Source organism: Macrobrachium nipponense, chromosome 33 (genome assembly GCF_015104395.2).
Source record: "Macrobrachium nipponense isolate FS-2020 chromosome 33, ASM1510439v2, whole genome shotgun sequence".
NCBI classification, from domain to species: Eukaryota; Metazoa; Arthropoda; class Malacostraca; order Decapoda; family Palaemonidae; genus Macrobrachium; species Macrobrachium nipponense.
In genome coordinates this window covers 60,769,998-60,795,355 of record NC_087219.1, presented here as the reverse complement: position 1 = coordinate 60,795,355, position 25,358 = coordinate 60,769,998, and the positions used below count along the sequence as shown (strand labels likewise).

The 25,358-nt window shown below is 38.1% G+C and overlaps 1 protein-coding gene across 1 annotated transcript in view; it reads right to left on the bottom strand.

Annotated features, from left to right (window-relative positions):
* Positions 1–25,358, bottom strand: part of LOC135203228 (switch-associated protein 70-like) — a 32,609-nt gene that overhangs the window by 3,406 nt on the left and 3,845 nt on the right. Inside the window, exons 2-7 of the mRNA XM_064232995.1 lie at positions 8,645–8,767; positions 7,883–8,089; positions 6,872–7,105; positions 6,480–6,742; positions 4,438–4,639; positions 3,415–3,566 (exon numbers count right to left, since the gene is read on the bottom strand). Of these exons, the coding sequence (XP_064089065.1) occupies positions 3,415–3,566; positions 4,438–4,639; positions 6,480–6,742; positions 6,872–7,105; positions 7,883–8,089; positions 8,645–8,767 (1,181 nt within the window). The remainder of the gene's footprint in view (positions 1–3,414; positions 3,567–4,437; positions 4,640–6,479; positions 6,743–6,871; positions 7,106–7,882; positions 8,090–8,644; positions 8,768–25,358) is intronic.

Genomic DNA, 25,358 nt, shown 5'->3' with positions numbered 1-25,358 from the left:
ACACCAACTTGGATACAGCACTGGAAGCTGCAGGGACCCAGAGTGCCAAGGATAATGTGAACCTCACTCACTGTAGCTATAGTAATTGCGGAAGTTTACAAGGTCGTGACAGGACCTCTTGCCCGGCCAAATCCTTCACATGCCACGGTTGTCAGAAGATAGGTCATCTGAAGAAATATTGTAGAAGCAGTAAGAAGAATATAGAGGGATCTCCAGCCTCTGTAGACATTTCTGGAGCCGTTGTAGTGGCTGAAGCCTGGCGTACACCTCAACCCACAATCAAGGTGGAGGTTAAATGTGATCATGGGACGGGCAGTAAGTTTGCCCACGCTGTGGCGGACAAGGGCGCCTAAGTGTGTGGAGCTGGACCCTTCCTGCTTTCATAAATTACTGCTGCAACACCAGGCTGGTCTGAGGGATGTTGCTGAAATACCCCTGAAGTGCATGGGATCAGCTACCTACTAAATTAAGTATGAAGGGCCTTCCACTTTGTAGACGTTTATTTCATGAAGACAGCCAAACACTTCTGCCTTTCATAAACAGCCTGTAAGGAACTGGACCTCATCACACTTCTTTGATGGCCTTATTGGACATAAATAGGCCTAGTGCCTTCAGTGACACAACTCGGCTGCAACATCCGCCATTCCTCCTAAACCAACGGCATTACCTCTTCTACTGTTAGAGGAGAAATGGTTATTGCAGCATTTTTCATTCTCAACGTTCAACATCTCAAGGGAATCTCTACAAGTGATGGCAAAGGTAAGCCTCATCACATCCATCTCAACCCTGGAGCAGTACTGTAAGGATGAAGTTAGAGCCCAACTTGACGAAGACATAAAAAGTGGGGTCCTATAACCTGTTCCCCCTGGAGAGGTAACAGAAAGGTGTGCTCGTATGGTGATAGTAGCTAAGAAGTCTGGCCAGCCCCAATGCATGGCTGATTACCAGAAACTTGACACATGCTGCATGAGAGAGACACACCATATGCCTGCACCCTTTGATATGGTATTGGGAGTTCCACCGAATTCTTTCATGACTGATTCTGATGTTTATAGAGGATTTCATCAAGTAGAACTGAACGAGGAAAGTCACAAGCTCACTACATTCATTATGCCTTGGGCTGCTACTGGTGCTGCAGGACATCCATTGGCTACTGCTCCACCTTGGACACCTACTCGATGATGCCATTCAAGAGGTATCGTGGAAATACAAGTGTTGACAACACCCTTCTCTATAATGAAAGTGTAAAGGTGGTCTTTTGGCACATCTACGACTTCCTGGCAACGTGAGCAAGAAAAGGTATCACACTTGAGCCTGAAAAATTGAAATTCTGCAGAAAAGAAGTAGAATTCAGGGGCTTTCATTTGAGATGTGAGGATGGAACTACTATAAACCTGCTTTCTTCCAACCCACAGAAAAAAGCTTAGCAGCCATCAAGAACTTCTCCATGCCAGTAAAGCCAACTATCACTGACATCAGGTCATGGCATAGTTTCATGAACCAGTTGGCACCGTTTCTCACTGCAGCACCATCATGGCCCTTTTAGAGAACTCCTAAAGAAACCTGCAGGGAAACATGTATATTGGGATTTTCAACTACAAAAAAGATTTGAACAAACTCAGGATGTCATAATCAGCTGGCCAAAGAAAACCTTACATACCATGATAAAACTGCCCTACAGTAGCAATTACAGACTGGAGTAAGGAAGGATTTGGTTTCATCATCCTCCAGCAATATTGCTTGTGTACCTTAGCCAAATATCCCTTCTGCTGCAAAAGTGGGGGATGGAGGATTACTTTATGTTATAGAGCTGCTGTCTTTTGCCCACTGAAGCAGGATATGCAGCCGTGGAAGGGGTGGCTTTAGTGGTAGTTTGGTGTCTTCAGAAGGCTAGACTCTTCCTATTAGGATGCCAGAACCTCACTATCAATACAGACCACCGCCCACTCATAAAGTTTCTAGGTAATAAAGCCTTAGGAGACAGCTAACCTGAGGTTGTTTAGACTGAGAGAGTTCAAATTTAGCATAAAGTATCTCCCAGGAAAAAGGAACTGTTCCACCTGACGCAGACGATGCTGAGCTGGATGAAGACCTATCGATATCGGTACTGTAGGGTTGCCGTTTTGAGGAATTTCATCTATTAGTGTGGCTTTCTGGTGACATCTGGCAACCCTCCATGGCTTTTCCGACCACAGGCCACGGCACTGTAGAAAAAAATTCTTCACTTTTCCTTTTTATGTTTTATTATGAAAATAAAGCTATAAAACATGTCCAGCTTATTTATACAAATGAATTTTATTGAAATCCTTTATTTTTCTTCGTCAAAATTACTTTATGTTAAGCTGGTGATGTGTACTTTTCTAACATCACGGAAAATAACTCTACATAGGAAAATACGCATTCTAATCATTAAATCGTAAATAACGTAAAAAAATCAGGTGAACTGCTATGGTAACACTGCTAAAAGCTAATGTTGTGAAGAAAAAACGGCATCACTGATCGGTAGTTTCCGCTGCCACTGAACAATGACACACACATCATGAATGAAGAGACTGTCAAGAGGGTGACACTGGATGATTCAATATATCAGTTATTAACAGCTAAGATAGTATTAGCTGGAGACTGACTGGCACCCACAGAAATTGCAATAAATAGCATATTTACACCCAGTTCTACAGCATCAAGGACTGCTTGGCCGTTGTGGTGATTTAATTATGTACAAGTATAGTCAAGGATGTGGCCATTTACTTGAAACGGAAAGTCTCCGACAGCAAGTGGCAAGTAACTTGCATGCTGGTCATCAAGGCCTCAACTCCATGTTGCGAAGGGCCTGGCACTCTGTCTATTGGCCAGGTATGGGAGGTGGCCTACCACACAGCAGACTGACCTGTTTCTGTTTGTTGAGAGTTATCTCTCATAATTTGTGGCATACATATTATACAAACAAGGGCACTAGACTACTCAAATGTTTCATTACAGGATGGAAATTGATAAAACCTATGTAATATCTCAAAAAAGGGAGGCAAATGTAAAATCATTGACTCTGCATATATTAAAACAAGGGCTTAAATATCTATAGACTCAGTACTAAAATAAGTTATTGTGTCAGTGGTTAAATGAACTCATTAAAATTGTATACTGCGAGGAAGTCTACTTAAATGACATAAAAGTGACAAAAATAATTTGAAGAAGAAACTAAATGATAGAAAATTATTGGTTAAGACTCTTATTGGATTCACGAGGCTCATAAACAATAGGCGTATGGAAGTACTACTACCACTGGGCCTATATGTGACTTCAGTCTAAAAACAGACCAGCAATTACGAATAATTTACCTGCCTCTGTCTTCACCTCATTTAACTGGATTTCTTTCCACTTAATAGACAGAGAGACAAGCCGCAATTCCTCACCTACCTGACTATTTCCTCATCACGTTTCGCTTGTGTCTCCTCCTCCAGCAATGTCTCCAACTGAAGCCTCAACTTCTGAAGCTCGGTGACTCTCTTCTCCTCTTCTTGGCGGGCAGCGGCCTCCTGCTTGGCTGCTGCTTCTGCTTCTGCTCTCGCCTGAAGTGGAAAAAAGCGGAAAATTGATGGACAATTCGTTCATATGTGCGTGATAGTAGTCTATGTTTGTTTGCGTGTGTGAATGCGCATTTATGTGATCAGTTCTTGCACAGCCATAGCGGAAAAGGGCATAGCTTAGAGCTGCTAGCTGCATTCCAAAAGATTAACTTGTTGAGAACTGACTGGAAAGAAATAGGTACCAGAAATCTTAAGAAAGGATTTCACTCAGGTTACAGAGGAGGATTTGAGTAAGTTCACGAAAATTGATTAGGTATAGTTTAAACTGGTTTACACCCTTACATACTGACTTGCCAGAAAGCATGCCACCTTCAAGCATGTGTGGTGTTGACCTCTGGACTTGGTCCGATCAACAGAGACTCATTCATGAAACTATCACAGCTATCTGACCAAATGTAAACAAACTGACAGAAAATAAGCAATCGATTTTAGTGTTTCAACAGAAAACGTGTAAGAAAGGAGAGTCTCACATCCTATTTAAGAGGATATTGTCATTGCAGCACCCTTCTTTGCTGTTCAAGCTCAATAAATATTACTTCTTATTGCAACTGTGGAGTTGTATACCAAATTTATTTTCTAGATCTTTTTTTATCTTTGTCCACCTACTCCAACTCCCTCTTTTCATTAACTTCAGGGCTAAATGCCCGAAAGTACCCCAGTGCTTACCTTGACGGCCTAAATTTCACAAATCAAGCAACGTTAGTAACAGTGCCCAGTCATGAGTTATGTACTATATGAAAAAAATCAGTTGGTTTCTATATCAATGCTTCAGTTGGCTCATATCCTTTTATTTTGCTTTCTGAGACATTGCCTAAACTTAAGAATTAGCACACCGATATTCAACCATACTCACCAGCTTTTCAGCCATAAGTTCTGCCTGGGTGTTTTCTATAATATCCGCCTGGGATGCTCGCCTTATTCTCTCAGCCGTTTCTCGCGCTTCTTCTTCGGCATGTTCGCTCTTTCTTATGGCGCTCAGGATGGACTGGTAAGGCATGGGGTCTGTGGAATACTGAATGGCAGTATCCAAAGCTCGCAGCCATTCGCTTTTACTCCTGGGGGACCGAAAAATGAAACAGGAGAAGAAAATGGTATGATCTTTGCAATGAGGTATGAAAGATTCATAGGTACAACATACATGGATAAAGTGCTCCCCTAGTTTTACCAGATTCACAGTTCCTCGTTAGACTACTGGTTTTTGCGCTCGGCTACCAATCCAGCTGTCCGAAGTTCGATTCTCGGCTCGGCCAATGTGGAATCAGAGGAATTTATTTCTGGTGATAGAAATTCATTTCTCGATGTAATGTGCTTCAGATCCAACAATAAGCTGTAGGTCCAGCTGCTAGGTAACTGATTGGTTCCTAGCCAAGTAGAAATATCTAATCCTTCGGGGCCAGCCCTAGGAGAGCGGTCAATCAGCTCAGTGGTCTAGTAAAACTAAGATATACTTAACTTAACCAGTTTCACATTTCTGCCGTCCACTTTGTAGTGGATTTTTGTGGAACACATTTTTCACTTTTCCACAGGGAACTTCCACTAATTTGCAGATTTTTCCTATTGACCATATTCTAAAATTATTACTAAATTTGCCTTTTCTTAGTAGAGCAACACTATTCATTCACTAATTAATATTTTTTTCATATTGTGTACGTGACTTAATACTACTGACTTTTATGATAAAAGTGATTCACAGCAAACTTATGATATAGTTATGCGTCTAATAAGCTCATTCCAGGTTTGGCCCCATACTGAGCATAATGGCTCTCTCTCTCTCTCTCTCTCTCTCTCTCTCTCTCTCTCTCTCTCTCTCTCTGAGGGTAATGTAAGATGCATTTGAAATGATATTGCTGTAAAGATTTTTTTATGATAAAGCATATTGTACAATATCTAAAATATTCACTAATTATTTTCACTTTATGTTCCAGTAAAAGCAGACTGGAAAATAAAATTAGTAAATATTTTAAATATTGCACAAAATGCTTTATCATGAAAAACTTTACAGGAATATAAATTCAAATACATCTTACATTACCCTTACAGAAGAGAGAGAGAGAGAGAGAGAGAGAGAGAGAGAGAGAGAGAACCGTAGGTACACCTATTATGCTCAGTCTAGAGCCCAACCTGGAGTGAGCTTAATAGATAGGGTACATTACATTATAAGTAGTAGACTGTAAATAATTCTGATCATAAAAATCAATATTTAGTCACATACACAATATGAAAAAAATACAGTTATCAGTAAAGAAACAGTGCTGATATAAAAAAAGCGAATTAGTGATAATTTAAAAGGAATAATACTTTAATGCTATGAGAGAAAACGGCCTGTGCATACAGTACAGGGGTAATTTGATTAGTTATCAAATGTTCTGTAGGACAGATTTATTTAATTTGTATTAAAGATTTATTTATTTTGCATTAAACATTTTATAGATATTTTGCTGTTTACAATGTTATTAATATTTTAAAATGAGTAAATCACTGTTATAAACATTTTAGGGGGGTGTACTATATACTTAAGAGTAACAATTGTAAAAGGGTACTAATCTAATGCCTTAGGACGCTTTGCGATGATAGTTAGGGGTGTATTTTTGTTTGAAATAATATCAAATTGTTTTAGTATGATAATTTAAGGTATATTTTTGTTTGAATTATCAAATTAAGCACTGAAATGTTAAAATGGACAGTTAGGATTTTTAGAATTTTTGCATTTCGACGACAGGTTCTGGAACCTAATACTGCGTAAAAGTGGGGGAGCACTGTATTTAAAATCTGATTGCAACAAGGCACACCTTCGAATATATCATACATTACTCAATGTCCATTGCGTGAGCTATTCTGTGTATTTTGGTTGCACAATTACAAAAAGTTTCAAAGCAAGCTAGAGGACAGTCTCACCTATGGTCTGTTGCGGCAAGCTGGACTAGTTTGTTTGACTCTAAGCAGATCGTGAACCTGCAGTTCCTTGCATCAGGCTCGTCTGGAATGCTGTGAACGGTTGCTGAAGGAGTAAGAGGGACTTCGGCTTTGCCCACGACAATAGCGACCGCCGCGGCCTTTGGTGAGAGCTTCTGAGAGGGAGCCGTTACTGCCCAGGGTACGATTTCCAGCTCTCTGCTCACCCAGACAGGAGCCCACCACGCGCGCTGGTATACTTTCCCCTGTTTTGCATTAAATAGAGTAGAGAGAAGTTTCATTTTCCAATAATCAATATTCCACTGCAATGCTACAAGAACAGTCAGGTACAGGAAGTCAACAACATATGACTCGGCCAAGAAATATTGACTCACCCGTTTCAGCACTTGTCCAATGAAGGAATTGTAGATGCCATTCACAGCCTGATGGAGGGCAGGAACCTCAGCGTCCTGGGCATAGCGACCTTCTAGGAAAGTCAGAAAGACTGGAAAGGTGAAGCACGAGATGATGGACGCTAACTGGTGGAAGTCGTGACAATCCCATTCTCTCCCCAGAGCCGTCACCAGATATCTTGTGACTTCGCTCATTTCTTGTACATTTAGTGTCACCTGTGGGAAACGAGCAACCACATTTGTCAGAGAGATATGCTTTTCTCCTTAGAAAAGAAAGTTGAATGAAGATATAATTATTTTTTCACCTGGGAGCTGAATAACCTGTGCTGAAAGGCTTATTACGTTACTGCATCACCCCTCTTTAGAATCTATGAACCATATGTATTGAATTAAATACGAACACTTAAGTAACAGAGTTAGAAATACAATATACATATTTCTTGCACACAAATAAATGCGAATTAAAAAATGACCGTACATAAATTTTATATGTACCCTAGTGTCTGTTCGTATGTTCAGTTGCTCATGCATGAATTCATCAACCCTAACCCTTCTCAATTTACATGCTTCACTGTGACTTCCACGTTGGCCGAGTGCATTTCGCGCTCGGCTACCAATCCGGTGGTCCGAAGTTCGATTCTCGGCTCGGTCAACGCGGAACCAGAGGAATGTATTTCTGGTGATAGACATTCATTTCTCGATGCAATGTGGTTCGGATCCCACAATATAAGCTGTAGGTCCCGTTGCTAGGTAACCAATTGGTTCCTAGTCACATAAAAATATCTAATCCTTCGGGCCAGCCTTAGGAGATCTGTTAATTAGCTCAGTGGTCTGGTAAAACTAAGATATACTTTTTTTTTAAACTTAGACTCCCGGGGTATGTAATGAGTAAGTACGTTAAGTTTTGCCACTTAACCAAAAAATGCTATGTGACTTATAATTATTAATTATAATGTAAAGAAACTTTGCTCGGTGAATGGCACTGAGATCTACCTGCAAAAGTCCTTTTCTAGACGGCGATCTGTCTGCAAGGAGACAGAAGATACGGAATAATTTATAGACGGAGTCTTCGGAGAACACTGGTGTGTCTCTCTGCAAAAAGGCGGTCCTACCGAGGAGCCAAAAGGTGTTCTCCAGGATGTCATGATGAAGTTTCAGGTCCTTGTAAGGCGTTGCACCGTCATCCACTTCAGCTAACACCTGCAATCAGATGAAGATGGTTTTCGTGAGCAGTTAATACATTAATAAATTAATATCTTGAAAATGTCAGAATAATGAAGTTAGCTGCTAGTAAAAATATGGTGAAAGACTACATTCTGTTGTTCAGTAGAAACATTTGCCTTTGGTCAATTAACGGCTATATGCATTTACGTGAGACAAGGGGACTCAAATTGATCTTATCTTTATCTAAAACATAATTGGACTCTGTCAATAGACACAAAAGAAGATTACGAAAAGCAGCTCTAAATATCATCTTTGGCATGCGTACTCTTCTGAATGTAAATAACAATGTGGTAAATGGTCTTGCTGAAAATTATCTTCAATTATCACCACGAGACATGCAGACTATTACTGGCAGGCATCAAAATAAATACTATGAGGTGCCTGTCAACTAAACAATAAAAGTTCTGGAAGGTGATCTTTGACTAACTTAATTACGTGTCAACTGTATTCTGCGTAAAAAATTAGGTGAAGAGTGTTTTTTTTTTTGTAGGTAAATCTTGTCAAAAACACAGAATCCTAGCTGTACTTTACCTCATGTGTCAAGAAGTACAGGTACTGTTCGAAGGTTAGCTGCTTCGAGCTCAAATAGTCCTCGATGCAATTTTCGACGCGACGATCAACCTTCAGTAATACTCCAACGTTTTGGGTCAGCACCTGAAAATTAATTCGTCATTCAGTTATAGATCAAGTAGAATTCAGGGGTAGCCAACCTATGGCGCATGCGCCAACAGTGGCGCATTGCACGATTACAAGTGGCGCACTATACCCCAGAGATGATAAAAGAAAAAAACATGCCTGCTCATAAAAAAAGAAAAAAATAACAATACTACTAATAATACTGATTTCTAGAAAGAATTACAAAAAAGAATACAAGTAACTTATAGCTAGAAGTTTGTTTTACTGAGATTTGTTCTAATCTAAATCATAGAAATAATTTTATTTGATTTTATTGTTCCGTGTGCATCTATTAGAGTCATCTTCTTTAAACAATAATGCGTCATTATTATAAACCTGTATATATATATATATATATATATATATATATATATATATATATATATTATATATTATATATATATAGATATTTATATATATATATATATATATATATAAATGAATTAGCCAACTGTGTCCAAATTACTATACTTAAAGAAAGGATTGAAAGGGGTTAAAGTTTGTGTGGCGCATCTGGATTAGAAGTGAAGAAAATTGGTGCATGGGAAACGAAAGGTTGGCCACCCCTGAAGTAGATGAATGATTATTTTTCTGTCTCTTTTCGTATGTTTGAAGAAATTCGGTCAATTTTAACCATAACATCGTGGCTTCTTAGGATCAACTTGGGAAGATCATTAATCAAGCGAATGTTGAGCCTTGGAAATTCTTATCGAGAACTTTTTTTTTTTATCCCACAAGATCACTGAGGTCAAGGTCGTCAGGAATAACAGTAGATTAAACGGTAGATTGTTTTCTTCTTAGGCCACTGAGGTCACGGTCGTCAGGAATAACAGTAGGTTAAACGGTAGATTGTTTTCTTCTTAAATCAGTCCTATTAGAAATGCTATGCAATCCAACATATAGAATGACCTATCTTTAAAAAAGAAATGTTTGGAGATAAAAAGAGGGAATATAAAACTATAAAAGTTGATGATAACAGTCAAATCACCCTCAGATATTATCATCACATTCTTGCTTTATGTAGAGATGGTTAGTTTAGATTATAAAGGCTTCTTGCCATCACAGGTCAGTGCCCAAAGGCGGCCAGTGTGGTAACGTCTTGTAACGGTAAAGAGGCCTCATATGAACCACTGGAATCTGCCCAACCAACAGAATCGATTTTAACAGAAGCAACCTAATGATTACCGAGTGTCTGTCACGCATCACAGGTTCGGTAAACGGGGACTTTTACGTTTCCCTGAAATTCAAATCCGGCCCAGGACGGGGGATAAGCTCGCTCTCTTCATTATATCCATTTATCGACGTAGGCAGTTGACAAGTACACGGTAGTCGTTGCTTGACTGTGGCAGCCGCAACAAGTCTTGGAAAGTATGGAGCTAGCAACCATATTCCCCAAATTTGTACAGAACAGGTAGGCCAACTATTCCTGATGCAACCCCTTTAAGGGAGAGAAGCATATGCTATATATATATATATCTATATATATATATATATATATATATATATATATAATATACATAAATGTGTATATATGTATGTATAGGCCGCATACACTTTGACCCGCATTAGGTAATTTCAACCAAACTTGGTGTGTACGTATAACTTAGTATCTGGGAAAGAATACTGTGGGGCTAGGACATCACTGGCACCAAAGGTTGTTGGAAAGGGGTTAAAAGTTAAACTAACTAGAAGAGACAGATATTAGGTTCTAATTCATAGTTTTTCAGGTCGCTGAAATTAATAGTGATGCCCTTCAAGTCCAAGTTCAGTCCCAGTTGGGGGGGAGGGTGAAAAGGGGTGTCAAGGTGGTGACATGCAAAAATAACTGAAAACGACAGATATTAGCGTCTAACCCACAGTTTTTGAAGTTACTGAGATGAAATAGTGACAGCACTGATGCTCTTCAAGTCCAAGTTCAGCCCCCGATAGGAAGGGGGTTGGCAAGGGGGTGGGAAGGGGGTGACATGTAAAGATAACCTAAAATGACAGATATTAGTGTCTAATCCATGGTTTTCTAGGTCGCTGACATGAACAGTGACACTCCCAATGATCTTTAAGTCCAAGTTTACTTCCGATAGGAAGGGGGTGTGAGAGGGTGCTGGGAAGGGGGTGACATGTAAAAATAACCTAAAATGACAGATATTAGTGTCTAATCCATAGTTTTTAAGGTTACTGAGATGAATAGTGACACACTCAATGGCCCTGAAGTCCAAGTTCAGCCCTGATAGAAAGTGGGAGGTGGGAAGGGGATGACATGTAAAAATATCTGAAAATGACCGACATTAGTGCCTAATTTATAGTTTTCAAGGTCGCTGAGATGAATAATTGATACTCCTGATGTCGTTTAAGTCTAAGTTTAGCCCCAATAGGAGGAAGGGGTGGGAAGGTGGTGACATCTAGATATAACCAATAACTACAGATATCAGTGTCTAATCCAAAGCTTTTGAGGATGCTGAGATGCACAGGATCCTCTCAATGCTCTTTCAGCCCAACCAAGTCCAGCCTGATATGAAGGGGGTGAGAAGGCGTGAAAAATAAAATGTGAAAAATGTTGTATATTAGTGTTTAATCCATAGTTTTTGAGGTTGATGGGATGAACAGAGACATTCCTGATGCCCTTCTAATCCAAGTTCCGTCCCAATACAAATGGGGTGAGAAGTGATAAAATATAAAATGTCAAAAATACTGGGCAATGTAACTGAAGCAACTATCTTAACAGGATAGAGATGGAGAGCAAGAGTTTATCAGTTGTTATTCATAGTTTTCCCAGGCAGTGCTGGGCTGGTCAACTTCTTAATATATATATTATGATATATATATATATATATATATATATATATATATATATATATATATATATATATATATATGTGTGTGTGTGTGTGTGTGTGTGTGTGTGTGTATATAAAGTACAAAATGCTGGGTAATGTAACTGAAGCAACTGTCTTAACAGGAAAGAGAGAAGTGAGAGAGTAGATGTGATTTGGGAGGAGACAGAGAGTTATCGGTTGTCAGTCAGAGTTTTCCTGTACAGCGCAGGGTTAGTCAGCTAGTCTATTATATATATATATATATATATATATATATATATATATATATATATATATATATACACACACATACTAGCTGACCAACCCAGCGCTGCCTAGGAAACTCTGAATGACAACCGATAAACTCTTCCTCTCTTCTCCCAAATCACATCTACTCTCTCTACCTCTTTCCTGTTAAGGTGGTTGCTTTAGTTATACTGCCCAGAATTTTTTTGATGTCATATTTTACCACTTCTAACCCCACTTCCTCCTGGGGCTGAACTTGGATTTGAAGGGCACCAGGAATGTCTCTGTTTATCCCAGTGACCTAAAAAATTATGGATTAAATACTAACATCCATCTTTTTTGACATATTATTTCTCACCCCCTTTCCTATCGGGGCCTGAACTTGGACTAAAGGGCATCAGGAGTGTAACTGTTCACCTCAGCAACCTAAAAAACTGCAGGTTGGACAATAATATCTTTCGTTTTTGGTTATTTTTACATCAGCTCCTTCTCACCCCTTTTCATCTCCCTCTCCTTATTGGGATTGAACTTGGACTTAAAGGGCACCAGGAGTGTCATTTTCAGCAACCTCAAAACTATGGATTAGACACTAATATCTGTAGTTTTCAGTTATTTTTATTTTTAACCCCTTTCCCCACAACCCACCCTTCGGTGCCAGTGATCTCTTACACACCCCCCCCCCTCCCACCGTATTCTTTCCCAGCTGCTAAGTTATACATATACACTAAATTTGGTTGAAATTGCATTTGCTGCATGGGTGTCAAAGTGTATTTGGCACATACATACATACATAGTATATATATATATAAAATATAATTACACACAAAATTAAAAATCGTACTTTAGGAAGATGGAATAATTTTCAACATGTCTTTTAAGGTTGAATATCGATTCTGTTGTATATTACTAGCATATTAAGAAAAGAAATTTGCCAGTAGGGGCATTTCTGACAAGAGGTATACAATATACTCTGTTTTTTTTCCATCTGTCCATCCGCCTGTGGTGTATGCGCATGGTAACACTACGTCCCGGGCTTTAAATAATATCCTATTTCGAATATTAACGGTGTAATCCGCGTACAGTAAATTATCAAAACATTTTTCAGTTGCAAATGTAAACCCAAATATCCTTTTATTTACATAAAACTTACACATAGCATAACCATTTAAAGCCCGGGACGCAGTGTTACCATGCGAAAACACCACAGACGGATGGACAGATGGAAAAAAACAGGGTATGGTACTAACACCCACAACACTTATGAATATCTAAATGCCGGTCCCTTCTCTCTTTTCACCTCCAGCGTTACCTTAAACTTGCTCTCTCCTTTTTGCAAAGCACCGCCTTATCATTATCCTTCATGCATTACCCGCCCTTCTATGGCAGACATTTCCATTTCCTACTTCAGAGAGGTGCTTTGCATTTCAGTGGCACCTGACTAAGTTTCACTTTTTTTATCCTTGTTGATTCCTTTTGATATTTCCTTCTTTATTTATTTACTTGTTTATACATTCCTTTATTTACTTATCTAATTTATTGTTTTTTATCGCTAGTTTATCTATGTAGTTTTATATTCATTGTGTTTGTAACATGTAGGAACTCATGATCTCAGTGCAGCTGACCTCGGCCTCTTCATTTCATCTCTCTCTTTTTGGCTCTTCTTCCCTTGTTTCTTACGAAAGTCAGCGCGTCTTGAATAATAATAATAATAATAATAATAATAATAATAATAATAATAATAATAAATGATTTTTGAAAATCTTCCTTTTTATAAAAATAATGGTAAATGATTTTCGAGAATCTCCGCTGTACCCTTTAAATCCAATTACTTCTACCGAACTGTAAAAATGACGCAATCTTCGGAAAAAAAAGATAATTAACTTGGATGTTCCAGAGGCCATTCGATCATAGACATATTCAAAGTAGTGCTCGTTGAAGAGTGAAAGCATTCATTTCGTCATTTGCCAGTATTATCCGAGGAATCTCGATCTCCCCCACTCTCTCTCTCTCTCTCTCTCGCTCCCTCTGCCCATCGCCTGTCAGTCTTCATCACAATTGCTCGTCACTTCAATGGTTCTAATCACGAAAGACCAGTAAAACCAACAAGAGTCCAAGAGTCTTTTGAAGGGGAAATGAAATGAAAAGGATTCCTTAAACACAAGTTCGTCCGCTTATATTCCTGAGAATTCATCAGAATTCCCAGGCTTTTGCCATAAAGACTAGATTTTGTTAAGTCTAATTTAGTGACATCAGAACAATTTTAACGCAAACGATTTACTGTAAAGGTAAATTTTTTTTATGTGATAGAGACCGAGTAGAAACACAAAAGGCGGCTAAAGTTTCCACAGTACAGATAAGTGTGGCATTGAGGAGATATAAACCCGGTTTATTCTCGAGATTAAAACTTTCACAAAAGAGCTGTGGGAACAGAAACCTAGCGTGGACTAAATAGCGGGCAGCAATGAAAACAGGTGTGACAATGTCGAAAAATGTAAAATTTTCACTTTCTTCAACTTCTCCCGTAACACTGCATATGAGAGAGAGAGAGAGAGAGAGAGAGAGAGAGAGAGAGAGAGAGAGAGAGAGTGTACTGGTATATTCTTGCATTCACGTTTCATGATAGCAAATCGACTTTGTTTGTAAACGTATTAATAATTAAATTGCAAAGACAAATTCCGTAATTAAATGCTTACACAAAACGTTTTTGTGTATTTTCGTGTACACAAGATTCGCAGTGAGCTAATCAATAATAATAAAAAAGTTTAGTTTATTGATTCTTGGACGTGGTGATCGTTGCAAATAAACAAAAGGGAAAGCAAACAAAGACCTGTTGACATAGGAAGCAATACCGGCAGAGCTGAAAAGGGTAAACAAACAAACGCAATCTAACTGATCTTCTCTCACTTTCTGTCTGTATCTGTTTTTTTGTTTTTTTTTGTTTTGTTTTGTTTACCAATAAATATGTTAGTATCTTACAGATTGAGAAGCACTTGCGAAAGACTTGCATTTCTCCTCCATGACGACCCTTAACTTCTTGGCCGTAAATAACCATTAGTGAAAACAGTCAATTAACCTCATACAATTAACACCGAAAGAACAATGAATGAGCAATGATATCAAGGGTAGAGGCAGGTAAACATAAGTAGAAACAGGCGTACTATTGCCGCAACTACAGTCGTGCTATTTTCGGTAGCCACAGCAACACTGTAAGCTAGCCATCGCATGAACAGTAGTTTTACTGGCAGAACAGCAGCAGTTAAAAGTCACCGTAACTGCTAAAGCGACAGCTGTATTAGCAGACGCAATCTTACCAAATCAGTGAACATGCTTCATAAAGGAATGGAATGAAAAACGTTGCCATGTTTGCGGATGCTTTAACGATAAATTTGGCAGGTAAATTGGCCTGATATATCTTTTAATTAGAAACCGGCTTAAAAATGATTTGTTAAACCTCAGGAGACGCTTTGTTGCTTTACGAAAAAATGAAAAAACTTTAACTCTGTATCCTCTAGTCTGTAACACTATCAACTCGACCATTTGGAGAGTTTATTATTATTATATTATTATTGTACAGCTAATATTGTACTTCAGTACGCCACTGTACTCTAAGGACGCCATTTTTTCAGCAGAGAATGCTCAGTGTATTGCACGTTTTTACCATTTGAATATGTCAGCAGACAGATAAAATGGATAAGCATATAAATACAAATGCCTTGTAGTATTTTCATCAACCAGACTAACTACCAGGTAGTCTATCATTCCAAGTTTTATTAACAACTTAAAGGGAAGACATTTAGCAAAGCGTGGCTCAACGCATGGCGGCAAGTCGAAAGCGAATAACAACATAAGCCCGCTTTCCAGCTTAAACAGAGACAAAAAGTTAAGTATATCTTAGTTTTACCATGCTACTGAGCTGATTAACAGCTCTCCTATGGCTGGCACGGAGGACTAGGTATTAGTATTTACGTAGCTAGGAACCAATTGGTTACCTAGCAACGGGACCTACAGCTTATTGTGGGATCCGAACCTCTTAGATCGGGAAATAAATTCCTCTGGTTCCGCGTTGGCCGAGCCAAGAATCGAACTTCGGACCACCGGAACAGGCACAAAAGAGTACATACATCACTTCCAAGTGATGTTTCTCACTCATTGGCAATACATGTCATTCCTCCCTCCATTGGTAAAATTAAGTATTTTGTTCTATGAATCTATCAGTTTTTTTTTTTTATAATTCGAGTAGACCTCCTTAAAATAACATCTGGCCTATACGCTGGGTTTTAGGAGTTTCTTTAACATCAGTTTGTACAGAATTTGGATGACACCTTTCCGTAATACTTGAGGCAAAGACAACATTGGGAGGAGAACTTGTTGGCATAGGAGACACCCATTAGAACACTGACATGGGGGAGATGAAGACTCGTAGGTTTCAACAGGATTATAAAACTTCTTTTCAAACAACTGGGACGAATGACGCTTCCAAATTAAATTGCCATTTACATTGACAGACAGTAAATAATTTCTTCTGCCAAGAACTTTTGTAACCTTTGTCTTAACCCATTCTGGTCCTTTATCAAAGTTCCAGGGATACACTGCATTCCCTAGTTCCTCGCTGAACGAGTGGTTTTCGCGCTCGGCGGCCAATCCGGTGGTCCGAAGTTCGAATCCCGGCTCGGCCAACGTGGAATCAGAGGAATTTATTTCTGGTGATAGAAATCCATTTCCCGATATAGTGTGGTTCGGATCCCACAATAAGCTGTAGGTCCCGTTGCTAGGTGACCAATTGGTTCCTAGCCACGTAAAAATATATCTAATCCTTCGGGCCAGCCCTAGGAGAGCTGTTAATCAGCTCAGTGGTCTGGTAAAACTAAGATATACTTAACTGCATTCCCTACTTTAAATTTAGAATCAACACAATCTGGAACTTCTTTTTATTGTTTAGACATAATAATGTCTACTGGGCCTTTAAATCTTATAGAGCAACCAGTAGAAGACTGCACTATCCTTCTAAAAAAATAGAAAAACTTAAAAAATTCTCGAGCAAAAAGGTAACTTTAAATCACACTTTTTAAAAATCTCCTTGAATATCCTCACTGCCCTCTCTGCAACACCATTTGTACTTGGATTATAACGAGCTCCAGACCAATGTTTAATACCATTTTTCTTTTAAAAAATCTTGAGTCTCCTTAGACATAAAACAAGTTGCATTATCTGACACAACTGAGTCAGGTATTCCAAAATTAGCAAAACACTTTCTCAAACATTGTATGGTACCTTCTGAATCAATAGTCTTACATGGATATACATAAATAAATTTAGAAAATGAATCAAAGACAATAAAAAAAATTGCTAATTTTCAATAGGTCCACCGTAGTCAAAAAGCAAGCGTGACCAACTGAGGACCACGACAAAGGAGATATGACCTTATGGTTTAAGGTTGGCTACACAGAGTGAGCAATTTGATGTTACTTGATTAATATCTTGGTCCATATTGGGCCAATATATCATAGACCTTGCTTGTTATGCCCCTCATGAAGAGTATCCAAAACACATTTTCTCAATATTTTAGGAACCTCTACACGACTCCTGTATATAACACCTCTTCATATAATGAAAGGTCGTCTCATTTTATAAAATGGTGAAAAATCGTCTTATTTTATGAAATGGTGAATGATCGTCTTATTTTATAAAATGGTATTACAGAATCATCAATTCCGTTTACTTTAGGAAAACCATGTTTCACGAATTATCTTACTTGACACAACTGAGTATCTTTCTCTGTACATTCCTTTATTACATCAAAATAAAAGGATTCAATATTATTCAGAATGTTTATCAAACTGACATATTCAACTGGTACCTGAAAATCAGTATTATCCCAATTTAATGGTAATCTACTAAGGATATCGGCAACAGTATTGTTCTCACCTTTAATGTGTTCTATCTTAAACTTGGAATCTGTGAGAAATAATGCCCATCTTTGAATTCGAGCATTTAACATTTGTGAAATACTCTTACAACAATTAAACAGATGAATTAGAGGCTTATGGTCTATACTTATGTTAAACTCGTTACCCAAAAGAAAACCAGAAAATTTCTTTACTCTAAAACACAACTGCGAGTGCTTTATCTATTTGAGAATAATTACACTCAGATTTTGACAGTTTTCTACTTTTAAATGCAATAGTGGATATCTTACTCTTCAATTCATGTTTCAAAACAGGCACAACTCCTAATGGACTTGCGATCCCTTCCCTGGGTACTGAATTTTCTTTCATGGTAAATTATATTCATAATCCAATATAGGCAAATTCTCCTTTGCCTGATAATTATCAAATAATTCCATACATTTAGACACTTAATTATTACACTGTACATCATCAACCTGCACCCAATGATACTCCAGCTTCTTCATTAAAGCTCTACCAGCTAGGTTGACATCATTATCAACTGCAAAAAATGTTTGACCCTTGGCAATTTTGCCATTAACTGCCACATCAGGCAATTTTGCCATTAACTGGTACATCACACACTTCTTCATATACTTGTATTTCTAATTTATCATAATCAAATAATTGCTTCCTTGAGGAAGATGGGGACAACTTTAATTTCACCACCTAACCGTAGAAATCATAGAAGCACCACTTCTGGTATCCCATTCAAACTCAATTGGAACACCTTTTAACTTCACACTTCCCGACGGGGCTTATCCTCATTATTGAGAGATTCAACGAAGTTCAAATTACTTTTAAAAAAACACACAAATCTGAAGCGTGAGAAACTTTCAACTAAAACTGCCTCATTTAAGAGAATGAACTTTCAAACCGTTCCCCTTCTTACTAAGGTACACTGAGCTAACATGACCTGTTTTGCCACAACTATAAAAGGTAGCATCCTTATACATTTAGCTGCCCAATGATTACTACGTCTGCAGTGGAAACACTTATTGGGCATTTTACCTGGCTGACTCTTGGTTTAACCTTAGCACTAGAACTTAAAAGTTTTGGGAATTCCTTCCTTGACTTTATTCACTAATCTAGTCTCAGCAACCATTCAGAGTAGAAGTAGATCTTCCTTCCGTTACACCTAACCTGTTTCTACATTTGTAACCTTTTTCAGCAAATCCTCAGATGTCTTAAAATTAAAATGATCAGCGAAGAGCACCTTGAAATAAACTTCTTGGCCTATTCCGACCAATAACTGTTCTTTCAAAAGTTGGTCGAATTCTGTTCCAAATTCACACTTTTGGGCTAACTGTTTAAATTCAGCATAATAACCTTCAACTGTCTCATTCCTCCTTCCTTTTTCTTTGCAAAAAATCACATAGCTAAAGCTGTATAAGAAGCAAACTAGGCTTAGTAATAAAACTACCGAGACTTTAAAACTGTCACTTATTCCTCAAAAGAGTACAGCTTAAGGCAATCTTGGTGGAGTTACTAACTTGCCTACAAGGTATTGGGTAGATCTAGGTAATAACTCCGCTCAGCTATTTCTTTGGAAATCACAGTTTCCCACCTATATTATTTGGGTTGCTTATTAAGAAATTACCGTCATGTTTTGGGGGTCGACTGTAATTAACCACATGGGATAGTACCAAACACGGCGAAATACATTTGACGTTCTAGGTAATCCCTGGTGGCTGTCGTATTCGCGGGAGCGTTCGTTGCAGTCTGTGCGGAGTTACTGTTGCCTAGATTTACCCATAGAATTAAAAGTTCATTGTAATTTAACAAACAGCCTCGGTTAAATTTAGGCATTCGTTTGGATGTCATCTTGCTTTTGATAGATCGTGGAAAAAGGGAAAAATGACCCCAGCACACAGCTGAACTGGATTGTAGCCTAGACCTACCTTTTCTGTAGCTAGGCTAACTGCCAAAGTAGCCAAGTGGCTACATCAGATTCTTATTTCCATCGTCACCATTCTAGTATTTTCATCAACCAGACTAACTGCGAGGTAGTTTGACAAAAACATGACGTGATATTTCAAGTTTTATTCGCAGCTTAAGGGAAGACATTTTACCAAGCGTGACTCAATGAATAGCGGTAACTTGGTAAGTCGAAAGCCAATAACAACAAACGCCCGCTTCCCAGCTTTAAACAACAGGCGCAAAAGAATTCATGCATCACTTCCAAGTGATGTTTCTCTTTCATTAGCAATACATTGTGTGCCTCATTTTGGTCCAGGTACTGGTTATGGTGTCTTAGTATTTTTGATTTGGGTGGACATCTGCTGCCATCTGGTAAGTTTCCCGGGTATGACGTCATCAAAGATGGCGCCTGCTCGAGTGTGAAACTTGTCATATCTCTCTTAAAAAGTATCTAATTTTAAGGTATTATTCTAGACTTTTTTTTGTCCAATGAATATAGTTTTTTGCGGGTTGCTAATATGAAACTGATATGGGTGTCCTAAAATTGTTTAGAGTGTTAACTTAAAGGATGGCGCATCAGACTTCAAACCAGATGAAAAGCCATGTACCATGTGTAATAAAAGTGATGGGAGCGTATCAAGTACTGAAAATGGTAGAAGAAAAATCAGGGCAGCTGCAAAAATACGCAATGACATTGTTACTTCTTCAGTTTGAAGGCCTGAGGAAAAAAAGAGTAGTTTGTTAGCCTTTGTAGGCTTGGGAAAACTTGATACCATTTCCACAATAATCACTCAGCAGTAGTTTTAGCTCCTTGGTACTGACTTTGATATTTTAATTTTGTATATTAAACTGGTCTCTAACGTAACTGAGGGTGTATCCATAACTTTGTCTAGACCAGATTTAATATCAGGAGCTATGAAAGAAAACGTTGCTACATTTTTTGATACTTGAGGTGCGCTTTTGGCATCTGGTTGAATTTTCCGTTTGTATTTCAGTAAATACCCAGATATACAATTGATGCGACACAGTAAAGCGGCACCAAAAACGCATGATACATCCTTCAAGTGACAAGTGCGAGTGAACACATCATCTTGTAAGTATAAAGCAGTTTTCTAAAACTCTTCAGCTCTCACTTATTCTATACTTCTGGTAAATTTGCTCATGAGATTTCTGGTCACAGATTAAGCATAAATGGTCTAGATAAGAAGAAACACTTGCTTGACGACTGCGGTGTTGTACTCGTTCCCTTGCAACAGATTTCCTAAGATTTTGCTCTTCAGTCGATTGGGATTTGCTTGCTTCACCTTCATATTCAATTTTTTGTTTATCATTTTGAATCTTTAAAAGGGACTTCTATTGACATTATCGTTTATAGCAGACATTACTTACATGGTAGGAAACACTGCTGCCTTACTTAATGTGCTTAAACGGATAGTAACAATGTCATTGCGTATTTTTACAGCTGCCCAGATTTTTCTTCTGCCATTTTCAATACTTGACACACTCCCATCACTTTTATTACACAAGATACATGGTTTTTCATCTGTTTTGAAGTCTGATCCACCATCCTTTAAGTTAACAAACTTAATAGTTTTAGGACATCCATATCTTCGTTTCATTTCAGTAACCCTGCAAAAAAACTATATTAATTGGACATAAAAAGTTTAGAGTAATACCTTAAAACCATGGGCGCCCGCTCATAGGGGTAAGAGGGGTCACTTGCCCAACCCTCGCCATGAAATCCTGGAAAAATATATGTATATATATAAAATATAAATATATATATATATCTATATATATATATATATAATATATAATAAATATATTAATATAATATATATAAATTATTACATTTAACTACATCGTTTGTTTTTCTTTCCCATTTAGTTTTAATACTTCTTTCAGTTGAAGTATATTGAAGGATATCATTATGCATTTGTATAATGTATATAGTATGTAATTGCGTTGCTCTTTCCATGAATATTTGAATTCAACTGAACAGTATATGGAACTACTAGAAAAATTCTATATAACATCGTATTTTTTCCTTCATCGCATCTTGCTTCACGTAAATGATTGGCATCGTAGTTCCACTGCATATATATATATATATATATATATATAGATATATATATATATATATTATATATATATATATAATTTGTCCCCTCTTGGAAAATATGCTGCGGGCGCCCATGCTTACTTAAGATTAGACACTTTTAAGTATTTGCAAACCTATCCATCACTTTTCCCTCTCTTTTAACTATGTAAAGTTCTAATTAGTGGAAATAGTTAAAGTTTCATCCAAATCAGGCTAGTATTAAGAGAGGCATGATAAGTTTCACAATCGAGCGGCCGCCATATTTGATGACGTCATACCCGGAAAACCTACCAGATGGCAGATGTCCACCAAAGTAAAAAATACCTACTAAGACACCTACTAAGCATTTCTGAAGTAAAATTCTCCATGCTCAAATTATCTTACCGACCATACACAGCACTAGGACTATTCAAGGAAGGCTTTGACTTACGTGAACGTAAACGTAATGTCTTCGATATTAAAGTGAATAATTTAGTGAGTGATTTGTAAAAATATTACCGCTGACACAACTTGGATACGAAAACAGCTGACCAGGACATCAGTGCTAATGTTAAAAAGGATGACTTCTGGTATTTTAAGGTTACACATGAAAAGTTTTTCATATTCATTGTCTACAATTAACAACGGCATCGATAGCATAAATGAATACTACAAGGGATTTAAAATTTAGCAACTTATTGAGGGATTTAAGATTTAGCAACTTACTGAGGAATTAAAGATTTAGAAACTTACTGAGGGATTTAAAATTTAGCAACTTACTGAGGGATCTAGTATAGAATATAACAAGTGGGAAACAGTTGCTCTTAAAATAATTAGTTAGGAACCTGATTTCGTCATGAAAGTCGTCCCAACTAGAAGTAAGCATAAAAGCTCTGTGAAGTAGAGTGGATATAGAATTCATTTTGAAATTGTAGAAACAGGAACTATAAACATTAGTACCTAGACCAGTAAAAGTGCTTTTCCTAAAAATGCCAGTTTGGAAGCCTATCTCATCCCTTGTAATTCGTAGGTCCAAGAAAGCAAGCGAGTTGTGGGACTCTCTTTCTAGAATGAATTTAATGTCAGGGTGTCGGGAATAAACTTAATCTAAAAAATTATCAGCATGCTAGTCGTGTCTGAAGAGGACGAAGGTATCGTCGATGTAGTGCTTATAAATTAACCATTAAAAACGCGAAGGTCGTGTCCAGCACGGCCAGCTCTAAAAGTTGTTTAAAATGGGATTGACTAAAATTAATAAAAAGGGAATCATCGAAGGGAAACAATTTAGTTACGATAATATCACTAGTCTCTCCCACGGGAACGTTTGTGAACAGAGATTCGAATCCTGCTTGATAATTTTGTCCTTAAAAGCAATCTAACAAATAACTCCTACTATACACTGAAAAACTCGGGCCCTACCGGTGAGTCTGCTTAACTGCCGGTGTTGGAAGTTCGATGGTTTGCCCCTACTTTTGCCCGATGCCACAAGAGACAGATATGGAGGAGAAGGGATACAAAGGACGGGGTAGGATGTAGTATTTTACTCCGAACCTGATAAATCATATCAAATAGGCTTCGGTTTGGACGAACCATCACTCATTACGTGAAAATGACGCAAGAACGCCTGATTTCAGTAGTACCATCCAACACTGACCCAGCCCAGGTTACGGAGCTGTTGCTGTCTCCGTAACACTAACAGCAACAATTGGAATGAGTTCGCCCGTATTATTCTCAACGACAGAGACGAAAAAAGAAATAAAGGACAGTAGTACCCACATAGAAGCGCTTCTGAGTGGATTTGCTAAATTGTATTGCTTGAAGAAGTGCCCGAGTCTATCTCTTCAGATATGGTTAGCGCTGTGTGTGTTGTGTATTATAATGGCACTCGCTTACTATACTGATTGAGAAAAGGCTCTTACTCCTGCTTTTCGCTTTCATCATGATTTATCAGGTTGCAGAGTAAAGCCCTACGTCCCTCCCCACCCTTTCCTTTGTATCCCCTGACGTCCGTATCTGTCTCTTGTGGCTGCGTTAGACCTATGTGGCTTCTTCGTGATTATGGTCAGCTCAGCACGTTTGTTGCATAATTATAACATATATATATATATATATATATATATATATATATATATATATATATATATATATACTTATAGGGCACAATTTTTCACGGATACAACATTCATTGAATAGAATGGCTTTTGCACTGGTAACCAGCTTTTTTGAAATTGCTTCATATTTTCTAATTATTTTCTTCACTTCATTGAAGTGAAGAAAATAATGAGAAAATATGAAGCAATTTCAAAAATAGCTGGTTAACAGTGAAAAAGTCATTCTATTCAATGAATATATATATTATATATATACATATATATATTATATCTATATATATATATATATATATATATATATATGTGTGTGTGTGTGTGTGTGTGTGTGTGTGTGTGTGTGTGTGTGTGTGTGTGTGAAAATATTCGAACTGTTGAGGCTCTTTATTAAGGGTGGATCAACGTTCGCCAAAACCAAAGCCACGTAGGTATGTGCATTCAACGCGCGTGATATTTTCTAATTAAGATAATTGACACAATGTCAGCCAGCTTCTCCAAATACCTCTTGCTACTCACAAACATTAAGAAAACGGCATCTCTTCTAATGTTGTGAGGAATCCGTAACTGAGCATCAGGAAATTTGAGTTTTGGTGGCTCATTTGAATGGCCTACTGTAACTTTAATGAAATTTCAGTATTTCAAAAAACAAACCCTGAAAGATAAACCCACAAAATACGAGCTTTCAGAAAAACTAAGTACCACGGCTGAATCTTTTACTGTCATTGCTCCATAGATATGTTAGACCCACCCTTACCATACCCCCAGAACGCCAAAAAATCGATATCTGTATTCTCGGAACGGCTGAACGAATTTCGACGAAATTTGGCGCGATTAGAGACCTTAACAGGAAACATCGAAAGCCAAAGTTTCATCCCAATCGGTTGAATATTTCTCGAGTTATAAAGGGCCAAAGTCAGGGTTTTCGTGAACCCCGGGTGGCTGGGCTTTATTAAGACAATCAATAAAAAATAGTTTGGAAGGTTAGTAGTATATACTCGCTGCATTCAAATACAACTGGACTTCCCCCCCCCACTCCATTCCTGCTATTTATACAGTATATCATAAATCAAGAGTTTTGTTGTAGTGCTTATTAACAAATCCTGTGACGTACACAGCATTACCATCATGTGTGTGGAAAGAGAGAGAGAGAGAGAGAGAGAGAGAGAGAGTCCCGTATGACTGCAGACGAGGGCGCCAAGCACTTGAGTCTTTCAGCATGGCCAATGGCCCCATCTCAGGCGTACACAAATAAGGAGGCATTGATCGCTGGGCATCGCGGACTGGCGTGGACCCACATGGGACGCCAGGGCACGTTTATTGGTTTTGATGAAGAGGTTCGGTTCTGATGCCCTGGCTTGCGTCAAAGCTGGCTTTTTCGTTGCTCTGTCTCTGCCTGCTTTTTCAAGTCTGTTTGTCTGTCAGTTGTCTGGGTCCGTTGGCGTCTAAGGAAGACATACGTAT